We start from the raw sequence: 21,642 nt of genomic DNA, 5'->3' as shown, positions 1-21,642 counted from the left end.
TTCCTAATCTCATCTGCAGATGAAGGTCACTCAGTACAAGGTAGATTCAATTTAGCTTTTAGAAAGCACTGAACTGTTGAATAAAGATATATGAAAAATACGAGAGAAATAAAATTCTATCAAATATAAAAGCTGCCTGTTCAAAATAGCAAAAATTTTCCCCTTATCAAATGTAATGCCTCACCACCAACAACAAAAAAGGCTATTGAGGACTTAACAACAAAACAAGTATTATTCAGTGAATCAGAAATCCTTCCCAATGATTGCATCCAATAATTGTACTTATGGAAAGAACTTTACCTGAAACACAGTGTATTCAGAATCAAGCTCCTGAAAAGAGAGAAAATAGAAATTGAGGAATGGAAATTCCAAACAATAAAAACAATAACACAAGTGCATTTATACTCTGTGATGACCTCATTTTGCACAAACATTTTCTCTCTGATACATATATCCAAATTTCCATTTTATTACATTATCTCAACTTACACACATTATGAAGCTAATCAGTGTTTTGCACAATGAAAGTAAATTTGCAGAAAGTGTATCTTTCTGACACCTTTGCTTTCTTGCTTCTGCTGGATCATCCTAGCCAAATCTTAGATTAACATTCAAGCATTACAAAGCTGAAAAATGATAGATTAAAAGAAAATGAATTTGGAAGATGTACGCACATCTCCTAAAAATTAACCAGATTATTACACCATGGTCTTTAGGATGCCTGCTTAATAAAATCCATTTTTGCCCACTTTTTTTAGCTGCTGCTGGTGATCACAATGATACCACTCAAGAAGACAAAAGAAAATTTCAGCACTTTTTCATGGTACTTTATGACAAAAATGATGTATTCATTGCATTTGGACAGTAATATTGCAAGTGGCATAAATGTCAAATAAACAGCCTATTGCACTACCCAAAAAAAAAAATAAAAGCTATCAGATTAAGTTTACTATAAGTGAAAAAGCTGGAACTTACATCTACTTGAAAAGTTCTGGTAAAATTGGGTAAATACTGACAGGAAAAAATGTAGGTTTATCACCAGTTAATGTGTAATTATCATGTTCACATAATATTTAAATTACCCTTCAGGGCTTTTGCTGTTCACTTCCAGGGACTGGGGATGAGTTTTTTCTGATGTATTATTTTCACTTTAGACAAGGAAGGTGGGAGATAGATGTTACTTTCTCTAAATCACTATTAGTCTTTTGTAGTGTCAGATCATTTCTGCTCCTAGAGGCAGTGAAAAATTTCTTGCATATCTGGCATTGTGTAAATCTATCACAGTTAAACCAACTACGTCAGACTGAACATACAATCTTCAAGTAATTCAGACTATAAAGGGACTTCTGAAGATCTCAAGTCCAAAGCCCTCAAAGCAAGGTCAGCTATGAGGTCAGCTGAGGTTGCTCAAAGTCCTGTCCAGTTGGATCTTGAAAACTTTCAAGGATGGAGGCTGCACAATGCCACTAGGAAACCTGTTCCACTGCTGACTGTCCTTATTGAGAAATGTTTTTCTTCACACCACGCCAAAGCCTCCTTCACTTCCCTGTGTCATTACAAGTGGTCCCTGGCTCCATTTTCTTGATAACCTCCTTGTATGTATTAGAAGGCTGCTACTAGATCACACCAATGTCTCCTCCCAGCCCAAGCACTGCCCTGCTGCTGGCTTGCTTTGCAGCCAAGACACAAGAGCTGGCTTCTGTTCCACCAGGACAAGGGCAATGTCAAGATCACCCCCTGTAGTAGGAGACATGGTCTACTCCTTTCAGTTTGAACAGTTTTACTCAGTAAATTCTATGACAGCAGGGACCTGGAATACTGGTAAGGGACATCTTCCTTCTGTAGTGTACTGGAATTTGTGGCTTTTAAAGGATTGTATTTGGAGCCAAAAAGTTGTTCACTGGTGTTAGAAGGCACAACACATCTTACTCATTGAGTAGTCTATGGAACTAAACATTAATTCAGGGATTCATCTCAGTTGACTGTGACATACCTGGGCCTGACTAAGGCACTGAAACTGGCTTTGCATTTTAGTTGTATGATTAAATGAACTATTACAATTCTTTTACGAATAGCAGTTGTATTCTAAAAAAATTAATTATTCAGCTAAGTAATAAAGGACATTGAGATATTTCAGCTTGCATTTCATTAATTTCATTGTGTCTGCGTATTACAGCAAATATGAAGATGGTTTTAAGAACATTAGGTGGTCGTCCATACCATATGTGGAACAGTAACTAATGAGGACCAGTTAGGAATATTATGTCAACACTAATACAAAAATGCCTCGATGTTACAGATGTGCATTTAACTTTAGGCACTGGTCATTAGTTGAAAAAATAATTTCAAAATCAAACAAATTTACTTATGTAGGAGCACTTACATTACTATAAAATTCACATATTACATCCCTCATGATTTTGGCAAAAACGTAGAGTTGATCAATAAGACTAAAATCATTGCACTCCCATAACTGTAGGTGAGAGTATGCATTATTAATACATACTAATATATTGTTTCAGTTTTTGACAAGAAGTAACTTTAGATTTTAAATAACCCTCAAGCAGGTAACAGGAGCCTCAGATGAAACAAAAGTATGGAATAAAAAAATTGTATTAAAATATACTATACTTTAACATGGGTGGATCCAGCAGTTGCTACACATGCAAGTAATCCACAGGAACTAGATTTCAAATAAAGAGTTCTTTGAGAGGATTAACAAATAGCATTGCCCTGTAAGCTTGTCTCTCAAAACAAAAGCTCAAATTTATTCTTCATTTACACATAAAGCTCCCTTGAAAGTCAAAAGATTGTAAAAGCAATGAAGGACTATTTAATCCAGATCCCTAAATCCACCGAGGGCACTTTATTATTAAAATGTAAAGTCAGTTTATTTGAATACCAAAAATACTTAGAATAATTAAGGTTTTTGATGCTTATAGTCTGGAAGAGGGAATATATTACATACCTTATATTATAATAAGGCTTCACCCTACAATTAGTTTCAGGCGAGTATAATTTAAAACATGCAAAATATTAAAATTATTCTATTCTGGAAATGTTCTTCAAATGATTAAGAGCAGAAACACAGAAAAAAAAAACCCTAACCTTTACCCAGGAACAATGACTTCACTCTGTCACTATTTTCATGCATAAACTTACAGTCTCTTGCACTAATAAGTGATTTCTGTTGAAGATGCTTTTTCAAATCAAGTTCAGTGCCCATAAACATAACTGTGATAACTTTATTATGACCTTACCAAAACAAGTATGCAAATTACAGCAGCTGAAAGTTCAACACGGGAGAAGAAAGGATGAATGAACAAAAGCCAGTCCTCATAAAAGACCATCAGTCAAGTTAAAGGAAGAACACCCACTATATGTCTATTAATTATATTAGGCAATATTTTTATATTGTTAAACTAGAGCAGGCCTCATATATGGGTTCTGTTTATTGCCTTGAATCTGACATATGGAACACAAAGAGTAATCAGATTAGGTGACTAATCAGGATGAACAACAGAGACAGTCCTGGATTGTATTTCCTCTAGGTCAAGCTATTACTATAAACACAGAAGACAAGGCCTGTTTGCTACAATAGGAAATAATTAAACTGAACACCAGTATTTTACATGTTTCTATGCCCAAATGCTAGTCACACAAAATACAGTTTTTATTTATCCTGAGATAAGAATGTCTGCATAGAAGTGAATTCCACCAATATAATTTATATACCTAATTCTTAAATGAAGACATGCACAGGATGTATTATAGAAAAAAAAATTTAATCTTCCCCAAGATGTAACTAAGTAGCACCTAATTACTCTTCTATCATAATGTTATTTATTAAGAACTCTTCAGGAAAACTTCATTGATTTTAAAACATTTTAATTTTGTTGTTATGCTCTTTAAGAATTCAAAATTTATAATGGCATAGTATTTGATACTGCTGTGTGAGAAAATTTCTGACTCATTCCCAGTTTGCTAAAAGGTCAATGAAGTACTTTAAAAATCTCCTAGGGCTTACTGCATCTGGTGGCAGAGTTCAAAGAGTCCTGCATCAATTAAGACAGCCTCTGAACGTATGTACATGTGACTATTGATTGGATCATCAATAAAGTTATTTTTAAAATCTTTATATCATCTTTTGCCATGTTCTTAAAGGAGAACTTCTTGCCATTATACCTTTGATATAAACATATCCTGAATACTAAGCTGTAAGTACAGGGAGTGGTAAATCAAGACATAGGTCAAGATGTTCTAGTGACGAATATTTCTTACTACATTTTTAAGTGTGGTGGCAAAAATGCACCTACTTCTAAGGGTATTGTAAAAAGCAGGTTTCAGCAGCCCATAGCTCTAGGACAGTGCTGCAGATGCAATGGAGCAGGAGGGGTGCCATCATTTACCAGACGAGTTGGGAAAAAAGTGCAGGCTTTCACAAAAGAAAAGCCACCTTTTCAGGCATGAAAACACTCTCCAGTTGGGTATTGTCAGTATCCTCCTTCACTTACCTGCTGTTACATTATATGTCTGACAAGGGAGAAGGCCAGCTGCCCGAGAATGAAAAGTTCTGACCTGTAAGAATTACTGTTTAACTCAAACTGAGCATGTCTTTAAAGGACACCAGCTCCTGTAGCTTAAATTATATCCTAATGCATACTGTTCAAAGAAGTGAGTCCCTGAACAGCGCCAGAGGCTACTGTTCCTACAGGATCCCTCTTTCCCTGGTTGCAGAGGTTGGGAAGCACATGCTTAGCAGAATATGGGACGAGAGGATAAGAACAGATGGCCCAGTGATTACAGCCATTGAGTATTCCCTCGTGCTGCACAGCAGCTCACTTAATCCAAACTTTCTGCAAGTGTTGTCATTTGTCTGTCTGCTTTCCTGGTGCCCAACATGACATATCTTGGGTTTGATTTGCAGAAATGCTACCATTAAGAGTCTGACCATTAAATCTGATGGAATTGCTACGTGTTTTTTAAGCATTATAAACCACACTTACTGGGTTAGGTACCAAAAATGATACATAATTTTAGATGGTTTGCCACCTTATATTAAAATACTACTAATGTAATTCACACAGATGGAAAAGAGCACCATTAGGTGGCTGAAAATGACAGAATTAAAGTTCAATCAAAATATTTAGGAACTACTGATATCACTAACATGCCATTTCAAAAGTAACAGAGATACAAGAAATCAAACTGCCTGAGAATGATCATGGATTCTCAGTTAATGTGGAAATAAAATAATCATAGATCACTTTTCCAATATTCACAACTACAGCAAATTAGCTGATACACTACTACTGGAATAAATTCAGAATAATGTAAAATAGGATTAGATTAGGCAAGCCAGGAGAGTTAAGTAATGTATGCCACTTATTTGTGTTCTAATTACCTCAGTGTTCAGCCTTGGATCTGAGTACCTTTCAAAGGTTTTAGAAAAATAAAGATTTTATTAAATGCATGCTATATATGCTACAATCCATACACATGATTTGATTTTTCATTCTGTATTAAATAAATTAAAAATAGTCTGTAAGGTTTCAAGGACATATAAAATATATTCTTGAGGCATGTCAGTACTTCCTTTATTCCATGCCTGAAGTTTAGCAGGGTAAAGATGACAGACTGGTACCTGAAAGTAGCAAGTGTTAGAAAGTAATGAGCTGAACGTGCAACAACATGGATAAGGGAAAACACCTTTACAATTAAGCAGAATAATAAAATAAATGCAGGCTTGTTTGGACAGATAACCAGAAAATATTAGGATTTTAAGTTGATTTCAATAAAAAGGGTAAAATCTAAATATCATGAACACAGTTGACTGACAAAGAGAAATGCCATTCCATGTTAACTGTGCCATGAATGTTATATTCTAATTAGACAATCAAAAAATGTTTTAGGTGTAGTATTTTGTATGTTGAACTGGTTTAGTTTGGTTCAAGTTGCACTCTTGAAAGTTATTGAACCAATATTCTGGTTTCTGCAAGCTCCTGTACCACAATGAACAGGTGGTAAAATACATAAGAAGACGTATTATTTATAAATAATGCTACATCTTCTCCTGTCAGGAACTGTGCTTTTTTTGTCTGGACTAACAGAGAGAAATGATGGAAAAGAGCTGTGTAGCCATTCCATTCCATACCATGAATGCAGTATACTCCATGATCCTTCTGAGACAACACGCTGAATTTCCATTTATTTATCATCTCTCCACTTATTTTATTTTTTAAGAAAATCTCTAAATTGTTATTCTTTACATGAAATACTTCAATAGAGTAAAATTCACTTGATGTCTGCAAACTTTACTTGAACTGCTGTATGAAATCTTTTCAGACAAGGACTGAAACATCCTGCCATGCATTTTCAAACGTTATAGAGAAAGACTGATATTTCCCAATCTCAAACGGATAAACTTTCAAACACTTTTAGAAATATTCACTCCTGCTTAAAATTAGCTATTAATAAGGATTCCTCAAGAAGATTATATGAAGCAAGAGCCAAACTAAGTTTATTTCAAGTTTGCCTCTCTTCCACCTGAACTTTCCAGTAGGTTTGCAATGTGCTGCTGCTGAAGAGCACCTTTTTCACACAAAACTCTGAATAGGAACAGAATTCTGAAATGAACATACTGAAGTCATAAAGTCTGGTCATTTGCAGGCAACTGTGGCCTGAAAGTTTTTTCAAAACAGTGATGAAACTTGATCCTAAAATTCAGAGACTTCACGTGAGCCTTCTAAGAGCTTATGATTTGATCTGGTATAGACAATGTTCAATACAGAATCTGGAAAAACTCTCATATTGTTGGTATATAAGGTCCTTGTTCTCTAAGGAAAATGTGCACCTTGTCTAAGAAAAGAATTTAATTTATGTACAGTTTCACCATGTGTGATCTCTATTTGGAAGAAGGAAAACAATTAGGATCTACATCAGAGAATCACAGAATGTGAAGGATTTGAAACGGACCTTTAAGATCATCTAGTTCCACCCTGTCCTTGCCATGGGCAGGGACACCTCCCACCAGATCAGGTTGCTCAAGGCCTTATCCAACTACATCCTCTCATGCTGTTTTGCTTATTTCCTCCCAAGCATTTTTTCTTGGCCTCACACATCTTCTATCCCTTACCAGTGCTACTGGAAACAGCCCAGCAGAAGTTTGGAGCTGACAGGCATAACAACACCATTTTATACTTGAGCTTAAGCATAGAGTAGAATGCTGTTGTCTTTACATTCCCATGTTGAGATCATAGATTGCAAAATGTTCTACTTATTAAAAACTCTGTAAATTAAGACCAACAGAAGCATTATGATGTTTACAACCTTTACTTACTGTTATCTGTGTTATTTCAAGTGTCTTTCAGAAATCAAGTGTTGTCCCTCCATATGCAAAGATCACATATATAAAGACCCAATAATGTAAATACATATAAATAATACAGCTCTAGCATGGAACTGAGTCCCATTTAGGGTTCAGGAATAATATTCTTGGAATACTTTCTCCACTAAAAATGTTTCTGCTGATGGCTCCTTGTTGGTGCCTTACAGCATAAAACACAAAAAAAGAATATTTTAAATATCCTTAAACAGTGCAAATACTTACTGTGCTTTATATTTACACTATTGTGTGGCCATGCAGCTTTCTTTAAAGACTTGTCCTCTGTGATAAAAAGAACTGAGTTCAAGATTCTTAAAACATCTGCCTATAGATGCTTTGAAAGGCTTATGAATTTACTGTAAACTGTTTAAGATGAAGTCTGTTCAACTACTGTTTTTAAAATATGGCATAAAAAATGCTTACATGCATGTAAACATTAATCCAGAAACAACTTTCCCAAATCCTTTACTCTTACAGAAGGGTGAGAAAATACGTAGGTATTGAAAAACATGTCCTGTGTCCTATGAAAAACATGTCCAGAGACTCTGCAGCTGGAAAAACAGCAAAGAGAGAGAGATGCAAACAACTCCTGTCCCAAGGTAGGGCTCGTAGGAAAGCAGAGCTACAATGCATGTCTCATAACCTTACGTGATTTGGCCCACACAGCAGCTATGATATCTAAACATCAGTACAAAATCAACAGGCACATCCCTAGCAGGCCTGATTTTTAATCTCTGCTTTTCTCCTGTAACTCAGCGAACTCCTCAGTGCGTTGAAGTTCCCGTTGCGCAGGGCCCGGCTCCGCAGCCGTCACGGCCGCACTCCGGCAGCCCCCCCGACCTGCAGCACGGCCCCCCGCTCCCCTCGGGGCCGGGCCGGGCCGGGGCGGCTCCCGGGGCGTGTCTGAGGAGGAGCCGCAGCGCCGGCTCGGGGGAACGCGGAGGGGCGGCGCTGCCCGCCTCCCGCTCCGGGAGCCGGCGCGGCCCAGCGCTCGCCGCCCGGGGTGGCACCGGCCCTCCCCGGCTGCAGGGGTCCCGCGGTGCTGAGGCAGCCGGGACGCGGCCGCTCCTCACCGCCGCCTCCCGCCACGGCCCGGCCGCGCTACCTGCTCGCCGGGCGGCCTCTCCAGCAGCTGCGAGCAGACATCCGCGCACTCCCGGAACTTCCTCCGCCTGAAGTAGCTCCAGGCCTGGAAGAGCGGCTCCAGCCCCATCTCGCCGGCGGGAGCAGCTCAGGCGGTCCGGGGCCCCCGGCGCCTCCCGCCGCGTTCCGCCGAGCGGGGCCACGCTGGTGCCGCCGCGGAGCCGCCGGGCCCCGCCTCGGCCGGCTGGGGCGGAGCGCCGGGGCCGCGGGGGAGGTGGCTCTGGGCGGCCTCCGGGGCCCCGCCGGGCCCGGCCCCTGCCCTGCGAGCCCGGGCACGGAACTGCGGCCCCGCCAGGCCCGGCCCCTTCCCTGCGAGCCCGGGCACGGAACTGCGGCCCCGCCAGGCCCGGCCCCTGCCCTGCGAGCCTGGGCACGGAGCTGCGGCCCCGCTCCTGGCCGAGCCCGTCCCGGCCAGCACCTCTTGTGGGCTTAATACATTGGTGACTGACAGCAGAGTTTGATCTTTAATGCTGGGATCAGTAGACTTCAGTAAGCCCACTGCTCCTAACTGTTGTCATTTTCTGTCCTGTTATCAGAGGAGTTAGAACAAATGCCTACACGAGAACAATACAAGCCATTAATCCGTATTTAGGTGAAATGTCCTTTAGGTTCATGGAGCTCTGGTTGAGAAAAGTACAGATTGCTGTGAACAATACTTTTCAGTCTTGCAGGCTTTATCAGTTCCTTTAGTTTATTCGTTTATGCAGGGAAATTCCCAGACTGAGATATTTAGAGACTTAAAAGTTGGAATACAGTTGCTCCTAGTTTATATATACTATAAAATGGTGATTGCAACCATCAACCAAAGTAAAAGAAAAATTGCCTGGGTATACTTGGAGCAGTAACTACATTTGTGGTGTGAAAATCATTGAGGGATGAACATTAACAACATTGCTAAAATCACATTGTTGCCGTTTAAAGAGATCATTCTGGTTTTATTGCTTTTGTCTCACCTAAACTATCAATTTGTCCGAGATGCATGCAATTAATACCCAGGCTAACAAGGTCGATGTCAGGTGTAAAGACGGAGAAGCAGAAGTGGCAATCCCAGGACAATGACTTATTCAAATATGGGAGTAAGTGGCTGGAACTGAAGTAGCAGATACAGCTTTGCTTTGGTTGTCCTGTGAACAGTGCACAGGTCTGTTGGGTTTGCATGGCGAGGCTTTGGATGAGAGCCTGTACGAGTGGCTTCTGTGACAAGCTGCTGGAAGCTTCCCCTGTGTCCAGCAGGGCTGCTGGCCAAGGCCAATGGTGGCAGCACCTCTCAGATAACAATTTAAAAAGGGGAGAAAAAACCTGCAGCTCAAGGTAGGACTGAGAATATGTGAAACAACTATGAAGGCACCAAGGTCAGTAAAGAAAAGGGCAAGCGGTGCTCCATGCACTGCAGAGAGCAGAGATCCTGCAGCCTGTGGTGAAGACCGTGGTGAGGCAGCTGTGCCTCTGCAGCCCATGCAGGAGCGAAGGGGAGCAGAGGATGCCTGAAGGAAGCTGGTGGCTGCTCAAAGGAAGCTGTGACCCCGTGGAAAGGTCACAGTCTTCTGAAGTCAGATGGGTAGATACTGAGATAGCTTCTCAGCAAAAGGAAGGGGAAGATGGCTCTGCAGCAATTTTTGTCCTGTGGTAGCAATTAGATCAAGATGCATCTTTAGCTTTTTTACAGTAAGATTTTGCAGTGTTGCAAATGACAGGAAAATCAATTTTCCTTCTTTCGACTCACCCCCTGCAAGGGATTTTTCTCTGTTTGGTTGCAGATAAGGAGGCTTTTTTCTGTTTCTGCATGATATATTAAGTCAGAAAATTTTGCTCTGGTATTGGCACACAGGTCATCCTATGCATATCATCTCTGAAGTCTTTTCCACTGATAATAATGCTTTTCACTTCCTGTGTGGAGGAATATTCTGAGCTTTTAATATGGGGATTCTCATTTATATTGGTTATTGAAATCCACAAATTTGAACTTTTAACCAGTATTTTCTCCAGATTAATCTCTGCTGTGGTTGGCCACATTCCACTTCCCTAACTTACTAAAATCCTGGAATAGAACACAGGAGAGTCTCTGTGGCTGTCTTTGTGTGCTTTGTATGTCAGTCCTCCTCCAGTGTGGAAGCTAAACAGCCAGGAATTATACTCAGGCCCTTCTGGAACAGGCTGCTCCAGTGTGGGCCCCCCATGGGGTCACAAATCCTCCCAGGAACCTATTCCAGCATGAGCTCCTCTCTCCATGCCACAGGTCCTGCAAGGAGCCTGCTCCAGCACAGGTTTGCCATGTGGCTGGAAGTGTTACCTATCACAAAACAGCTTTTCAGTGGCCTATGGGAAATCAGTGGTTGTTTTAGGTACTATTAGTGTAGGGCTTCGATCTCAATGTTCACAAATTACTTTTGGCATGCTTGTGGGTAGACTGGAAAAAGGATTATTTTGAATATGCTTTATTTCTTTCCCAGAGCTCAGGGCTAAGACACTGTTTGTAGTTTGCTAGAGTTATCCACTTCTTTCAGCCACCCTCTCAAAATGAGGAAAATTAATTTTGTGGGAAGTTTAACAAAATTAATTTGAGGAATTACACCTGAGATGTACCTGATTTCTAGGAGAAAAAGAAAAGTAATTTTTTTGTTTAACATTGACAGGGAAAAAATCAGAATTTAATAATTGCAGTATCCTGGAAGAAGTTGTCCAGGTGGAAAAAAAGTTTTGCTATGCGAAATGTTACAAGTAGTGTAGCATTGTGTGATATTATGAAAGGTGGAATGTGCCTGGCTTTAGTGCACTATAGGCTTGTCTGCATTTTTTACCAGAAGTTTTACAGTCTAATGGTTAGTCCTTTCCATTACCTTAGATAAAAATGCTTAATTGATCATAATAGTCAAATGTTCTCCAACTGTAATAAATTCCTCCATGTTTATTGAGTCAGTGCTATATTGGGACAGTGATAGGTATGTGACATAACTACAGAAATCACCAGGGTTTATTAAAGAAAAGTCATGTGCTTGTCTTGTATAACTATGCACATTCATTGTGTTAGAGGTGACCTGAACTTAGTTGGCATCTTTTGAGTGACTATTCTCATCCTCTGCAAATGGACAGGAAATTTATGGTGCTGCTTTATTTACAGCTTGAGTATTGTGATGATATCACTGTCACAGAGGTAATTTGAACCTCGGCTTCATTTATTTGAACCAAGAACAAAATATTCAGGTATTAGAAGGAAGCATCAGTTCCTCTTCTGTCTATTGTAAGTTCACTTTGTCTCCCATGTCTGTAAGTCTCCCATGGGAGTTTTCTGTGCACCAGTCAATCAAACATATTTCATGAATTAGGAATGCTAATTGTCAACCTTATCTCTCCTCATGAATGTGCATTCTTACAATAAAACCAGAAATAGAACCTAAAAATAGATCCTAAAATTCTGTTGATATCTTAAAATTTCTTAGGCAGCTCTGAGGAGAAATGTCTTGTATCCATTAGTAGCTAACTCATTTAGATGCAGGTTACTGCTTCTGTCAGTTGCTCATGTCTCCTGAGATACTAGATTACAGAAGAAAGATGTAGTTTGCAGCTCAATATAATTAAGAAGGTCTTGAGAACAAATGTTGAAGTTGTGATGCATCTACCTGCAGATTCCCTCAGCTGGAAACATCTTGCTCACTTTTGAGCAGAAGTTGGTGTCATGAAAGTTTGCATGCAAAAAGGGTTTATTCTGGTGAGTCAGATACCTTTGGTATCAGGAGAATTGAGAACAACATAGCATAGAGCAGGTTTTGTTTTTTGTTCTTTGAAGGAACCCAAATGAGACTACAGAAAAGGCACACAGATGTGGCAGAAGGGCACTAAGAAGAAGTTCACTCTTTATGTGCTATTTTCAGCAAGGACTCTGACATCTGAGGCTGAGTTCACATATTTGCTTGTAGAACCCATTTCTTGCTGACTGCAGAAGACTAAGAGATGTCATGCAAATGAAATTGCATTAAGAGTAGAGTTATGTTCAGAGGCATGGATTCCCGGTCTGGGAAAGTAATTTGTAGTAACAGCTTCAGGTTTCATTCTGTGACCAGCCAAGACAACAATATACATCAATAGCAATTAATGCAATCATAAATAAGAATTCTGCTGTTTCTTTCTTACCATACATGATATCCTAATCATGGTCACCTTGGTCTAGATGAAAAGAGACCATCCAGCAGTTGGTAACAGAAATGAGGTGGCAATAATGTTCAGGCCCTAAACATCAATCTTCCTATATAGGACTTTATGTCTATCCTCTGTTATTTATGCATTGACTAAACACACTCTTTGTAATCACATCCACACCTCCTTCAGTGTACAAGATGAATGGGATAATTTTCAAGTGGAATTATTACCTTTCTTTTTATCTGTAGTGCTTCATTTGAGGCAGTATTTCTTGTTTGATGCAGATGCTCTGTATGCTGCGCTGAATATAGATTGGTGTTCATAGCACTAGAAGAAATCAATGCAGCTATAAAAAACCAAACAGTGGCCTATGAAAAAGGCTGGCATGTTATTTCCATTTAAAGATAGGTTGAAAAAAATTGCAAAGGTTCCACTGATGACTGGGTGTTGAGCTTAAAAATACTTGGACTTTACTATTTTTCTTCCTTTTCAAGTTTAGAGCAGCTAGACTAACACACTTATTTGCAGTGGATCCTTAATATCAAAATAGGAAACCTGGTAATACTACTAAGTTCTGGTCGTACATATCTGTGTATATAAATGCAGTGGAGAGAAACTACAGATCTCCTGGTATTTACCCTACTGTATTAATTACAAAGCCATTCCAGCATCATCATTTGTTATCTGCCTGTTAGCTCCCACAAAAAAAAAAAAATTATGTAGGTGCTGTACAAATCTGCATTCTTCCTTTTAAAAGTCTTATTCTGTTTTATTATTAGTTTATCATTTTTAGAGCAAAAATGTGGGGAAAAGGTCTATTTTGAGGATAAATGGAGTTTTATGAGGAGTGGCTGTTTTATAAAGCTTTTATAAGGGCTTGTGCACAGTGGGTTACACTAGAAAATCGTATCAGGTAGCAGTTTATGGCCCCTATTTTCTTTTACAATTGGAAGCACTTGAAAAGAACTATTTGCTGTCCTAAAAGTAGCTTACTTTATGTCAGTTGGCGGACTGACTGAAGTGCAGTGTGACTCTATTCCAGTCCTTAACTGATCTTTCCAGTGTTTAGTTCAACTTGGTAGTATGAAGTCATATAATGAAACTAATTAATTCAAGGTCTTCATTCCACTGCTTAGTAGTATTGTGTTACTTTTTAAGTTTCTTGACATTATGAGAGTTAATACTGTTACTTTAGTTAATGTTTAAATATTTTATTTCCTTCAGTTCTTCTGAAAATTTGTATAATTGCTTGTAAATTATGTCATATTTGATAAACCTGCAGTATTGTATGTTGATGCTGTGTAGTGACTTATGGTTAAGATGTTTCATGATTCCTTTTGACAGCTAAGCTTTTTGAGACCTTTTGCAAAGTCAGTACTGTGCACTGTATTTTGAAATCCTTGTCAACTACTGTGTAAAAGGAGGTCAGCTTGACCTCACAATTTGAATCTAATAATTATCATCAGCCAGCTGAAATTTTGATTCATTCTGCTAGCAATATTAACAATATGTTTTGGGGTTGATCATCCTGCACTATCCTAATTGTAAAGAAAGGATTTAAAACAGGTGTAAAAGTTATGACTGTGTGCAAAGGTGTTTTTTCACCTTAATTTTGATCATAGCATAAAATGGAGCCCGAGATAGCCATCACATAAGTAGAATTTAAAGTAAATTGCATTCTATATTTAGTCATTAGTCAACAGTTGAAATTGATTTTAAGAGTTCAGAATCAGATTTTTATCGTAAGTCTATTGATAGAAAATACCTTGGGATTTAACTACCAACTTTTTATGTGCTTCATTTAACCTGTTGAGGTTGTCATATGTTATATCCAGTGCTGGTCTTGATATAAGTTCTTCAAATCACCTAGATGAATGATTTCACTACACATATAATTTTACCTAAGATGTACACTTAAGAAAGCTGTTTAGATCCAAGTTGTGTGTCCATTGATTAGATCCATGGTGTGTAAACACAGTGTCATTGTGGAAAGAAACTGAGTGCTCCACTGAGGAGCATCAGAACATCCTGGTGTCAGTTTGTTGACAGTCAGAAACACAGTAGTTTTTTTCATTATCTATAGACTAAAAAAAAATATTTTAGAGGACTGTTCCCTTGTGCTAACCCAGATTTTAGGCCCAAAACTCATGACAGACATTTTAAGAAAGAATATAAATATTAGCACCTAACTTCTGAGGCTGATATTAAACACTATTTTACTACAACAACTTCAGATGGAACTAAATGTAGAAGTTCACTTGCATTTATTTGAGGAAAAATATATGCTGGGATGGAAGTTCTTGGGCTGAGATTTTTTTGCCGTTGAAATCAGAAACCCTTCTTTCTTTTCTAAAAGAGAGGATTTGAGCTCTGGATTGCCCTGAAACAAGATTTTATGGTAAAAACATCATAGTGAAGGAAGGCACCTTGCAGCTCTCAGTATTTGTGTTCCCTCTGCAGTTTCAGGTGATGTTGTTTACTGATCTACTTGCATCACTTCCAAATGTCCAGAAATTATTGTTTTCTATACTAATTATGGATTAATTTAATTTCAATAATGTTTTTATCTTATTCATCCCTTTGCCAGACATAAGTTGGGAAACCACTATCTGAAGACATTTCTGAATCAAATTTCTGTGAAAAAATATTGGGCCTTTCTTGCTGTCAGTATTGTGATATGTTCACTGTCTTTTCAATAGAGTGCCTGTTTCTTCCAGTGCCTATCATGAATGTTTACCAAATGACTACAATTGCTATAATTATCAAGGTGTAATTTAACATGCAGAAACAGCAAAAAATAATGTCTGCAATATTTAACTTTATACACATATAATTTTTACATTTTAATGTCAGCCATTATATAGAATTCATCAACCAGTGCCAAAATGAAACATGGATTTGTAGTGACCTAGTTTATAATAGAACTTGCTTTTAAAATGGTTATAGAATTGGACAATGCTTTGACACAGCGCATGATTTTAAAAAGTAGTTGCATTGTTCGGTTCAAAGCATGTCAGCTATACCATTTTGAAATTGTCAGAATTTTTGGAAATACAGTATAATGTACTCATGGCTTATTGCTCTTAAGATCATCATTTTCCAACACCTTGTTATAAAAAATCCTCTTTATGTGACCATACCCTGTACATATTCCTATTCTGTATTTCCCAGACTCTTCTATGATGAGACGGGGTGTGAAGAAATTAATAACTTTTCTTGTGCCATTTTCTTATCCTTAATTAATTCCTTTGCTTTTTGGTGACGCAGTAGATTAACTGATTACTTGATTATGTCAAGCTTTCTTGTTTCTAATGTTACTCTTAAAAAAATTCTGTTGTTAATTTAATAAAATAACTTAGTTCTTTAAAGATGTTTAATAACTTACATCTAGTATGTTGCTGACATGGTATAAAATATGTCATTAAACTTTCATTTTCTGAAGGAGAATTAAATCACCTAGTGTTTGAATTTGCAATGCTGTCTTTTTTCCTTGACTTCTTATTTTTATCCAATAGTAAATAGGCCTTTGTGATCCTACGTGTTTGCCTCAGTGCTGTTAAATGGTAGCAGGTAATTCTTATTATGCTCTCATAAGTAGGTTTCTTAGTTTTGCAAAATATAATTTTGAGACCTGTTCCCATAGTAGACTGAGGCCTTTTAATCCCCAAGAATGTTGAAATTAATGTTGTCACTGTTGTTCATCTCTTTCATATTATATAATTACTACTTGAACCAGCTACTCTGTATTACTTAGGACTTAACAGAGAATAATCCCTCATCTTGTGTGCTCTGGAATTAGCTGTTCCAAGAGCCTTTGTTTAAGAAATCACTTCTCTAAGCCTTGTTACATTCAGCAGAACATGAGATACATTGTAAATATATTTGCAATATGGTAAGAAATATGTTTTCCTTATAAGTATGCACTGTGAAACATAAAAATGCCACTTACAGGATTTCATTTAGAGAGGTGATGTAGCTGTGTCACTGTATGCTAATGAAACATAATTCGCAGTGATGTATATATAGGAATATATAGAACATAATAGGAAAGATAAACCCCACCACAGGCAGCTAAGGCGAAACAGCCAAACTCTTGTGAAATACCTTACTGGAAGAACATAAAATATCTTATTTATATGAAAGGTCATTTGTTTCCCACTACAGCCACAGTGGCAATAAGGCATACCTGACCCTGCCCTTAGCTCAGTCGTCAGACTATGGTGTTGCTAACACCAAGATAGTGGGTTTAAACCCTGTATGGGCCATCCATACAAGAGCTGGACTCGATGATCCTTATGGGTCCCTTCCATCGCAGAATATTCTGCGGATCGGTGACATTTCCTTTCCCTGCGAGCACCCCGGCTCCGCGTTCCTCCGGCCGCGATCAGCACCTCGGACAGCGCCGTGCCCGTCCCGCCGGCGCCCCGGGCTGCGGCCCGGCCGGAGGAGGCTCCCAGCTCCGGAACAGCTCGGAACGGCCTGGCCGAGCTCGGCGTCTGCATCTGCTGAGAAAGAGAAACCACAGGGGCCGCTGGCTGAGTTCTGGGGTAGATGTACGACGTACACAAGAACGCCACACTGATGGAGGGATACTGTGGGGCCTTGTGGCTCCCAAAGCACTGACTGCCCTCTGTGAGTGAGTGATGTGGGTGGAGACATCCAGAGGCCAAAGGAATGATGTGTGTCCGAGTGGGAACGCTGGACACAGCAAGGAGAGAGGAAGAGGTTGTTATACTACGCTGCTTCCTATTCCTGTCAAAAATAGATGCCAAGCGTACAAAATTCTACTTACAGCCCTTGTGCATCAGCATAAGGTTAGTAAACTATGACAACGAATAGTTTTCCTCTTGTATTTTTTTCTCAGGCATTGCCCCATTTTAGAGATGGTGGTAAATTCCTGAAAAATCGAAAGAAAATGCTGGCTGTTTGTGTGGTGCATGGGATATGCAGCTGTTCCCATCCTCACACTGCCTGTATGTAGATTTTCTGAGTATGGTTCTGTTCATTACACAAAATATGATCTGTAACTTCCAGTTAGAGACAATATTGTTGCATATTAAATTTTCTTCCAGATTGCTGGTGGTGGTTGTTTGTTTGTTTGTTTGTTTGTGGGTTTCCCCCCCAGATTTAGTTTTGGAACAAGTGATTGAAAACACCCTATTCACTTTCACCTACCAAATACTCTCTTGTTCTAATTTCTGAGTTGCAAGTAAGACTACAAGATTAACAAATTTAGTTTCACTGAAGTTAATATTACACATTAGTATTGATCTCAGGAGATCCACAATTTCACTTTAAGTAATAATCTAAGAAAAAAATATATTTAGAGAGAGTAGAAGAAAGTAGAGACACCATAATTATGGGGTTTTTACATTCAAGTTTAAATATACATTATATGGGCAGTAAATAGAAAATTAATATATCCTTAATTTATACCATAAAAATACTCCCACTTTCAAATGAGCTTTTGCAACATCAGAAGTAAAATATATCAGATGCTTATGTCTGCTGATAATCAATCCAATTTCCAGAATGAGATTAGGCATCATTATAGACTTTTTCTCTAACCATATTTCCCATGGGATAGCAACACAGAACAGCCATGTGGAGTTAACATCTGATTTTGCAGTTCTAAGACAAACTAGCTGGGGATTTTTCAGTCCATTTCCCTGGCTTGTTACCACTCCTGAGATTTCCTGAGAAGCTATGGCTCTCCAAGCTCGAAGGTGCTCCTTCGAGGAAGCAAATAGAAGAAGAAAAAACTGCTTAAGATTTCCTGAGAGTAAGATTTGTTTTATCTGTTGATTAGTACATTTTTTTTGTCATGATTAGGGATTAAAGTCCTTTTCTTTAATTTGAAAAGTTGTATGTTTCATGGAAGGGTAATTTTCCTTGGATGTAAGTTTCAGGCTACATGACTTTCTCTGCAGATTTCTGTTCCATGCTGTGTTGTTTTCATTAAATGTGTGGGACTGAAAACTGCATCTAAGCCTGGCGTCACAAACACTGTCATTGTAAGAACTTGAGAAAAATACTGTCTGTCAGTGTTTTATACTGTGAAAATATGTTAATATAAAGTTAATTGTCTGGAATACTTAAATGCATACATTTTTACAAAAGAATTATTTTTCTAAAACAATGAAAAGACTAATAAAATATTAAGTTTATGCAAGAAAGATTTAAGAGAAAAAACTCCCTCTAATTAAAATGAAAATAAAGTAGCATGGAAAAATGTCTCCAGTACAAACTAACTAGTTAAGAGTAAATGCTTTGTGGGAGAACAGTCAATATGAGTAATAATATAGTAAAAGAGCAAAACAAGATAAAGAAACGGAGATTTAAAAATAAATCCTAATAAAATAAATACACTTGGAAAGCCAAACCTGTGCTGAAAGTAATAGGGAAAAGATTTGGTTTATTTTAAACTGTCAAACCAGACAGTTACCCAGGAGCTTTTAGAACAGGTATTCAACTCTATAGCATAAAGCTGTTCGCATGATCATGTACTGTACATTTATTTAGCCAGAGAGGTGCTCTGTCGAGTGACAAAGCTGAGGTGGAGCCCGTTTTCCTGACCAGAACTCTGGACGTGGCCAGGGGCTTTCCCCGGCACTGCTGCCTCTTGCAGCACGGACCAGTCGCTTCCACGTCTGTGAGGTCGGAAAGCGGTGACTTTGCCGTGTAAAACGCGTTGAGAACAGGGGCTGAAAAGTTGTGTACGGGAAATTAGGGCTTGAACGGGGAAGTAAATTTTGTGTGGTGCATGACTCAGGCGGTGGGCTGGAAGGGTTAACTATTGGTCATTAAAAATTACAGTTGACATTTTCCTCTCGGACGGCAGGGAGCTGGCGGTCCCCGCTGAGAGCCCCGCTCGGTGCCACGCTGCGAAGGGGCTGCGACTCCTCCAGCCCCAGTGGCTGCCCAGAGCCGGCGGCAGTGCGCCGGGGGAAAGGCAAGGGACGGAGATGTTCCCCGAAGGAGCAGTAAAAACAACCCCCTCCCCGAACTTGGGGAAAAGGGAGAACACACAGCCCCGCTAGAGGAGGGAAAAAAGGGGAAAAAAAAAGTCAAGCCACACGCCACAACGCGCGGTGGTGAAGCGCGTTCGCGCACGCCCGCTCGCAGCCACCACTCGGTGCCCGCCGCCCGCTGGGCCCGCTCGCAGCCACCACTCGGTGGCCGGTCCCCGCTCGACCTCGCTAGGTGCCCGCTCGGCTCTGCTCGGTGCCCGCTCGGTCCCGCTCGGCGGCCGCTCGGTGCCCGCTCGGCCCCGCCGCCCGCCGGGCCCGTTCGCAGCCACCACTCGGTGGCCGGTCCCCGCTCGGCCTCGCCAAGTGCCCACTCGGTGCCCGCTCGCCCCAGCCGCCCGCCGGGCCCGCCCGGCCGCTGACGGCGCCGCCCTCGGCGCAGGCGCACCCGGGGCGCGGGGGGGCCGGAGCGGCGCCGCGCCCTCGCTCCGCGTCCCGGGCGGTGTCTCAGCGCAGCCATGTCTGGCGGCGCGGGGCGGCGAGGCGCGCTCGGGCGGCGGCGCCCTCTGTGAGGCGGCGGCGGCGGACGAGCGGCGGCGGCGGGCATCCATGTCGGCGGGCAGGGATTAGCGCGGCGGGCACCCAGCCGAGCGGAGGGGGCGGCCGGCCCGTCGCCCCCTTCCCGCGGGGTCTCCGGCGGGAGCGAGCCGTACCCGGCTGGCGGGGGCGGGTGGACATGGCTGACCGGAGCGCGCCGAGCTGCCACCTGCGGCTGGAGTGGGTCTACGGCTACCGGGGTCATCAGTGCCGCAACAACCTCTACTACACGGCGGCCAAGGAGATCGTCTACTTTGTGGCGGGGGTCGGCGTGGTCTACAGCCCCCGGGAGCACCGGCAGAAATTCTACCTGGGGCACCAGGACGACATCATCAGGTACCGCTGGCGCCCCCGGGCCGCATCCCGCCGCGGGCTCCGAGCCCCTCCGGCCGTCCCGGCCGCACAGCCCGGCTCGGCCCCCGCCCGCTCTCCCTTCCCGCTGGAGCGGGGCGCGGGTATTCCCTCAGTGCCGCCTGCCCCCGGCGCCGTCCCGGGCAGCGCCGGTGATGCGCGTCCCGCCGGTGCCGTGGGGATCCGGGGTGCGGACCGAAATACATCAAGGACAGTCAGCGCCTCCTCACCGCCCCCCCGCCCGGGCTTCGCCGGGGGTAAAACAGCCTGGAAATGGCTTTTAGCTGTCGGATTTAATCAGCCGTGCTGTGTGTCCCCCGCTGCCGCCGGTGTGCGGTGCCGAAACTCGTACGGGCGCCTGTGGCCGGCGCGGCAGCCCGAGGGTCGCCGCCCGGTCCGCGGCCGCCCCTGAATGTCAAAGGGCCAGCGGGAGGAGCAGCAGTAATCGCGTGTGTGCCCCGGAGCACTCGGGCTGCGGAGGAGGTTAATCTGTAGCAGGTAGACCTTTGTCTGGCGTTGAAATGGCGACGATTACATGGGGAATTAGTGGCCTGCCCGTAACTCACGCAACTTTTAGGGTAATCCTAAAAGAACAGCCTTTCTTGAGAAGTTGAGGCTTCTTCTGTACCTCAGTAGTTCACCTGGCAGTGAATGTTACTAGGTGCTGAGCCCATTAAAAAATTACATACCGATGTTGCAAAAGAAGTGTGCTGGTAGAATTTCTTATGTCTTTCCATTCCAAGGATGCTTTTGTAAGCCTAGTGGTGTTGTGAGATCAGTGAGAGAATTTGAGGAGTATGAAGGGCAGATGTGAGCCTGAGTCATCAATCTTTTCCCTTGCAGTAGGTGTCATTGCAGATGGATTTTAAACTCTGATTTCCTTTGGTCTTCCTGTTGTGGTAAGAGCTAGCAGTAGATACTTTTAGTAGGTCTTTTGTATGTTTTACAGCACAAGACTTGGTTTTATGACGCTTAGTGCTCCAAGGCATCCCTCTGTATGTGTTACTCGTGAGTAACAGGTATTGCCTGTAGAGAGCAGAATAGATGCTATGTCTTTCCTTTAGG

The 21,642-nt window shown here is 41.3% G+C and overlaps 2 protein-coding genes across 2 annotated transcripts in view; one reads left to right on the top strand and one right to left on the bottom strand.

Moving 5' to 3' along the window:
* The window catches only part of TTC8 (tetratricopeptide repeat domain 8), a 42,354-nt gene extending 33,622 nt beyond the window's left edge, over positions 1-8,732 (bottom strand). Inside the window, exons 1-2 of the mRNA XM_063399141.1 lie at positions 8,490-8,732; positions 301-330 (exon numbers count right to left, since the gene is read on the bottom strand). Of these exons, the coding sequence (XP_063255211.1) occupies positions 301-330; positions 8,490-8,597 (138 nt within the window). The 5' untranslated portion in view covers positions 8,598-8,732. The remainder of the gene's footprint in view (positions 1-300; positions 331-8,489) is intronic.
* An 11,409-nt stretch (positions 8,733-20,141) lies between these two features.
* EML5 (EMAP like 5) overlaps positions 20,142-21,642 on the top strand; it is a 96,320-nt gene continuing 94,819 nt past the window's right edge. The window contains exon 1 of the mRNA XM_063399135.1: positions 20,142-20,562. Coding sequence (XP_063255205.1) covers positions 20,366-20,562 — 197 coding nt within the window. The 5' untranslated portion in view covers positions 20,142-20,365. The remainder of the gene's footprint in view (positions 20,563-21,642) is intronic.

Source organism: Prinia subflava, chromosome 5, assembly GCF_021018805.1.
Source record: "Prinia subflava isolate CZ2003 ecotype Zambia chromosome 5, Cam_Psub_1.2, whole genome shotgun sequence".
Lineage (NCBI taxonomy): Eukaryota > Metazoa > Chordata > Aves > Passeriformes > Cisticolidae > Prinia > Prinia subflava.
Note: the sequence above shows the minus strand (reverse complement) of the source record. Positions and strands in the feature narration are given on the sequence as shown.